This window comes from Panicum virgatum, chromosome 6N (genome assembly GCF_016808335.1).
Source record: "Panicum virgatum strain AP13 chromosome 6N, P.virgatum_v5, whole genome shotgun sequence".
Lineage (NCBI taxonomy): Eukaryota > Viridiplantae > Streptophyta > Magnoliopsida > Poales > Poaceae > Panicum > Panicum virgatum.
Window position 1 is genome coordinate 52,384,329 of NC_053150.1, and position 6,388 is coordinate 52,390,716.

Here is a 6,388-nt window from a genome sequence, read left to right on the forward strand (position 1 = left end):
GTTTTCCTTCCCACCGCTGCTCATATAACTCCCGCGGCCGCCGCCGCTTTTCTTTCTCGCTCGCTCCGTCGCCCGCCCGAAGCAAAGCAAGGTACCCGTCCTCCCGCCCGCCGACGAGGCTGCCGCCTCTCCTGTGCTCGGGCCTCGATTCGCGCCGTCTCATCTTCTCATGCTACTCCATTTCACCGGACCTGACCCAGCGTTCGATGTGTTCTCTTTTTTTTTTCCTCTTCCTGCAGGGAGTTGAGTTGAGTTGAGTCACCGGTTGCAGCCATGAGGTACTGCTGATTTCTTTTCCTCTCGTCGCATCTCATGCTATGCATGGATTACTTGCAATAAAAAAATCACTCTTTAGTGTAATCGTCTAGTTGTCTTGTCGGTTGCCATGTTATGGTTTGCTGCTTTACAAGATGTTTTTACCTGCTGATGAAATGGTCATTTAGGACATCGCTAGCTTGTTAAGATATTGCTTACGTGCTTTCATTGAAAATTACGAGGTCGACCTTAGGTTGAGGTGGCCCAAAAAAAATTGTGGAGCCCCCCTGTATCACCTGCTTTGCTTAGTTTTCAATCTGTGCGAGTAAGGGATCCAGTGGCTCCTAGTCGTCCACGTAATGAATCCACATGCCACATGGCATTCAGCTGGTTTTGCTTGTGTTATGATTGACTATTCCGTCATTTATGCCTTTTGGAATTTTACTTCCATTTGAGGGATGCTTCTAGACAATGGTTCAATTGGGATGCCTGATTACCTAATGCTTGTAGTAATTCAAACAATGAAATTACATGTGACGTTTGGTTAAGTTGCTTCGCTTTTGTTATGATCAACTGTCCCTGGAGTCTCCTTATTACAAGGGGTAATTGAATGTTGGATCATTCTAGAGAAGATTCGCTGTCCAGGGCTAGGATAAATTTGCTTTCTTCTAGTATAAATTCTGTGTACTTGCTACTGACCATACTGCAAATCTGCTGCAGTAAGTTGCAATCCGAGGTTCTCAAGGATGCCATCTCCCAGATTGTTGGGGATGCCAAAGAGAAGAATAGGAAGTTCACCGAGACCGTTGAGCTTCAGATTGGTCTGAAGAACTATGACCCGCAGAAGGACAAGCGTTTCAGCGGCTCTGTTAAGCTCCCTCACATCCCCCGCCCAAAGATGAAGGTGTGCATGCTTGGTGATGCCCAGCACGTTGAGGAGGTAAGATATGATTAATTTACTTAGTAATCTACTTATTCATATTCGGCATGGATATGATACTAGTTTTATTGAGCTGAAAACAGATGCGTTTTGAATTGCTTAACTTTGGCTATGCATTATGAGATGGTAGCCCATCACGGGCTTGCAGTCTTCAATTCCGTAGCATTTAAATCTTTATTGCTTTGCTGCGACTGTGTAAAATTTCCTTAGATAAATTATCAGTTTCATTATTCTGTCTAAAGCAAATATGCCGTGCTAACCATTTTACACATGTGCAGGCTGAGAAGATTGGACTTGACTACATGGATGTCGAGGCGCTCAAGAAGATGAACAAGAACAAGAAGCTTGTCAAGAAGCTTGCCAAGAAGTACCATGCTTTCTTAGCATCAGAGGCCATCATCAAGCAGATTCCCCGTCTCCTTGGTCCTGGTCTCAACAAGGCAGGCAAGTAACCTCTTTTCTGACATGACTATTTCTTTCATCTAAAACCATGCTGTTGGATATAATGCTAGTTTCATATTAAATAAAAATAATGTGGATTTACATGATTTTGTTGTTTAACATTCATTCGAGATATGCATGGAAAGCTTTTCATTCTTCAAAATGTTATCTTGCCTGCACTGAATGAAATCAATCAAATTGTTACAAATTTGTTGCAAAGCCTAGCCATCTCATTGTGGTAATATTAACTTCTTTACATTGGTATTTCTTTACAAGACCTAAGAAGTATCTTTAATCACAGTATCCCTGTTAACTGAGCTGTGCATCCTGAGCTTTGTTCTTTTTTTATTGCTATGTATTGTCTACCTTGACTACCTGCTGATTGTATCATGCTTATTATGTCTCTGCAGGCAAGTTCCCTACACTGGTTACCCACCAGGAGTCTCTTGAATCCAAAGTGAACGAGACAAAAGCTACAGTCAAGTTCCAGTTGAAGAAAGTTCTTTGCATGGGTGTTGCTGTGGGTAACCTGTCCATGGAGGAGAAGCAGATCCAGCAGAACATCCAGATGAGCGTCAACTTCCTTGTGTCCCTTCTGAAGAAAAACTGGCAGAATGTGAGTGATGAGTTTCTAATTAAGTCTGTAATAGTACTGTTCCTGTTCCAGATAATAATTTAGAACGCAAGTGGAAGTACCAGGTTATAACATGATGTGATTTTTATTTTCCAGGTGAGATGCCTGTACATCAAGAGCACCATGGGGAAGCCATACAGGGTGTTCTAAGTCTTGCCGCGATCCTTGTGAAGTTGATAAAAATACTAGGCCACACCAGCTGGGCTGGTCTTGAAACTTAGATTTGTACCCATCAGTTTTGTGCCTATCAATGAGAATGTTGAAGTATTTGGTCCTCAATGTAGTGTTTCCTTCAATGGAACAGAACGGACCTGTGGAGGATTGCTTTTGGGATTTTGCAGTCGCAGCTTGTGTTAAGGTTCTTTCGCTGCTCCTTGTCACTTGCAGCTCCGCAGTTTCGATGATATTGTCATCCTGACTGGTATGAGAATGAGATCGTTGTCATGAACTGCATTCATCATTCCTCTAGTTTCTTTGTTTAGACAATCACGTAGATTTGCAATCATGATTTTGATGGAACTGTTTTCCCGGAGAAAGGACGGAGCTAGTAGGAGAGTCTTTAACCTCTATAACCTTACAAAAGTTGCTTTTAACCTCTATACCCCTAAAAAGTTTACTTGCACTTATATGCCCTGCCACTAATTTTTTTTATCTGTGTACTCTTCCGTCTACCTCCATCCAGTTTACACCGTTAAGATGCCCTGACATGTGGGCCCAATCAGCGAAGATGACCAAAATGCCCCTCTCCTCTCCCTCACTCTATTTAGCTTCATCACTTGAGACTTGAGTCTTCGTCAGATATTAATGGAGCTCTCTCCCTTGCTTTTCCTCCTTCCTCTCCTCCTCGTTGGCTTCTTCTACCTTAGCAAGGCCCGCGCCGCTGGCCGGAACGCGCGGCTCCTGCCTCCAGCGCCTCGGGACCTACCTCTAATCAGCAACCTACACCAGGTGGGCGGGCTCCCGCACCGCACCCTCTGCGCTCTCGTCGCGGCGCACGGCGCGCCCGACCTCTTGCATCTCCGCCTCGGCCAGGTCCCCGCGCTGGTCGCCTCCTCCCTGGCCGCCGCGGCGGTGCTCATGCGCGAGCATGATGGCGCCTTCGCCACGCGCCCGTACTTCCGCACCGCCGAGATCCTCACGTACGACTTCCAGGACCTGGTCTTCGCGCCCAACGGCAAGCACTGGCGCCTCGCGCCCAACGGCAAGCACTGGCGCCACGTCCGCCGGCTCTGCTCCGCGCACGTTCTCAGCGCCGCTCAGGTGGCCGCGCCCTGCTGCCGAACACTGGCCACCGCCGACGCCGCTGTGCACCGGATCCGGGCAACCCGCGCGCCGGGCCGCAGGCGTGGCCCCGCCGAACCACCCGCGCGTAGGGCGTAGGGGCAGGGCGCGGCCACTCGAGCGCCGGGCTGCAGGGGCAGCGACAGGCAGCGGCTGCACAGCGGCGGGGGCAGGCAGCGGCAGGCAAACAGCGAGCAAGCAGGCAGCACGCAGGCTGGCAGCGCGCAGCACACAGGCAAGCAGCTGCGCGCAGCAGTGGCGGCGACGAGGCCCGCAGTGAAGCTGGCGGCGACGTTCGTGGCGAGGCCGTCGGCGCCTGTGCCCCGGCGCGCGAGGATGGCCTCCTTGGCCAGGTCGTAGGTGGCTAGCTGAGATGTCGTGACGTTCATGGCTCAATTCACCGTGAGCGATGAGCTCTCTTGCTTGGCAGCTAGCTTGCTTCCTTGCCCAGTTCTTAGCTCTCGGATAGGCAGCGTGCTTGCTTGCCTGCGGAGCACCCGCACGCGCGCGCGCCTGCGGCCTAGCTCCCGTCCGCGAGCTCCCACCAAATTCGCTTGCTCGTGCGATAGCGGAGCTCCCGCCCATGCAGCCGGCCGAGACCATGGTCGAGGACCTCGAGGCGGGCCGCTGTCACTAGCGAGCGGGCTGCACTTCCTCGGCGGCGCTACCGGGACATCTTGCGGGAGCGCCACGATCTGGCCGCCCGCGGGGACCGCGAGCGTCGGGCGCATCGCCGGCTGCGGCGCGCGAGCGTGGGCCGATGGCGGCCGCAGCGCCGGGGGCGGGGCACATGCGGGAGCGGGAGGCGAGGCTGGCCCAGGCCATGTGGGAGCGGAGCTCTGGATGGGCACAGACGAGAGAGTGAGGGAGAGGACATGGGCATTTTGGTCATCTTCTCTGGTTGGGCCCACATGTCAGGGCATCTTAACGGTGTAAACTGGATGGAGGTGAACGGAAGGGTACACAGGTATTGCAAAAAAAGAAGAAGGGTACACAGGTAAAAAAAATTTGGTGGCAGGGCATACAGGTGCGAGTAAATTTTTTAAGGTTATGTAGGTCAAAAACAACTTTTGTAAGGGCATAGAGGTTAAAGACTCAGTAGGAGAATCAAGGGGGCAATGGCCCCATTATACTTTATGGCACTCTTATGCTGGCGTGCAAAATGTCAAACACAGAGGAAGCAAGCTACAGTGTTGTACTGAATAAAATATCTCATTCTCTTAATTCGTGAGCACATGGAAAATTACAAATAATTTTGTCGCTACCCTGTAGTAGGGATACCCACTCCTACTGTAGCAAGTCAGGACTCGCGTAGTCATCCGTAATTACGCCATAAGGGGTGGAGCAGCCGGACCCCACGGGTCAGGCCCTTACCTCACCAGGCCAACGGCTCCGGACCCGCTTCCCGCTCAGGGACGGGTCCGGTGACGCCACGTGCCCCTGAGAAGGGGAAGTTCCGAGCCAACAGCCGAGGCAGGGTCCGGGGGCGCCACGTGTCCCGCAGGTGCGGGCACGAGTCTTCCGCTGGAAGACTCGCCCACCCACTGCATTCAATGCGGGTGGTTGAGGCGTGCTCTACCGCCACGGCACGTGGAGCAGCCTTTGTCAGGCCTCACTGTAGACCGCATATTACCGAGGTACACAGTGCAGCCGCATGCGCCGCATCCGCGCAGAGCCCGTCTGCCGCATTAAATGGATACGATGGCATGACACCCTTTCATCATACCGCCTATGCCGCAAGCTACTCCATGGCGCCGTTTTGACAAGACAGGACATGGATATGCTGGACAGAGGATTCCCACGGGCAGAGCAAGGACATCCAGGAATGAGATCTCCTTCGCCTGCAACGCCATAATGTCTGAACTGTATGTTATTTTATACTACATCGATGGGCCCACCTGTCGGGGACCCAACGACCATGTACGCGCCTCTCTTGAGATATAAAAGGGAGGCGCTTGCTACACAGACACAGGCTCGGACTCACGCTGGACTCAACACTAGTCACGCCAAGGTTCTCAGACTCTCTCGAGAGCGCAAGCAATACAACACACAGTGGACGTAGGGTATTACGCTCCGGCGGCCCGAACCACTCTAAACCTGCTGTGTTCATCGCGTTCCACTACCGAGATTGGGCTAATCCTAGCTAACCCCCGAGTACTCACCCTCTGGGTTTAGGCGGGTGCATTACACCACCCGGCTGTGGGTTTGCACACCACGACAAGTTCCTAGTAGGTAGAATTTGGAAAAAATGTTCCTATAATACAGAAGTGTTCCCAGATTAGAATTTTTAGAATAAATCTATTCTTGCAAATTATTCCCCAAATCTTGAATTTTGAAAATGGGTCCTTCTGTCAAATTGGAAATTTAAATTACAATCGAATTGTACCTTCTTGCAAATATTCATTGAGATAAAGTTTAAGTAGCAACATAGTTCGGGCGCCATTAAGGGTAACATATGTTACTGGAATTCAATTCATCGTAGAAGCGGTTCGTGGATATTGGTGATAAAATAACCACCTTTTATCCGAAGCGCACATCAAACATACAGCACGTATGGGATTTTCATTATAGTTAGAAGAATCCAATTAAATTATTAAAAAAACATGTCTGTTTTGGATGACTTATTTACATTGATACACACGCTGTTCAGTCCATTCCGGCCTCTTTTCTGGAGTTCAAGAGCCGAAGCTCCCGTCCCTTTATAATTACCAATGGACCAAACATTTACATTCCTGGCATCCGGGATTGAATATGATCAGGATGAACCTGCGTTATAACGTTGTGCGTCTTTTTGAAAGGGCACACACTTCGTAGGTCTAGAGAGGCACTTATCTTCC

At 50.4% G+C, this 6,388-nt stretch overlaps 2 protein-coding genes across 2 annotated transcripts; one reads left to right on the forward strand and one right to left on the reverse strand.

Annotated features, from left to right (window-relative positions):
- On the forward strand, positions 1-2,725 carry LOC120678915 (60S ribosomal protein L10a). Its single transcript, XM_039960361.1, has 6 exons — positions 1-91; positions 240-278; positions 976-1,195; positions 1,474-1,639; positions 2,047-2,252; positions 2,367-2,725. Exons 2-6 carry the CDS (start codon positions 274-276, stop codon positions 2,418-2,420), a joined length of 651 nt encoding a protein of 216 aa, XP_039816295.1. The 5' UTR covers positions 1-91; positions 240-273; the 3' UTR covers positions 2,421-2,725.
- A 744-nt stretch (positions 2,726-3,469) lies between these two features.
- LOC120678916 lies at positions 3,470-4,238 on the reverse strand. The gene has a single exon (XM_039960362.1). The coding sequence runs from the start codon at positions 3,938-3,940 to the stop codon at positions 3,527-3,529; it is 414 nt and encodes a 137-aa protein (XP_039816296.1). The 5' UTR covers positions 3,941-4,238; the 3' UTR covers positions 3,470-3,526.
- Positions 4,239-6,388: the final 2,150 nt, after the last annotated feature.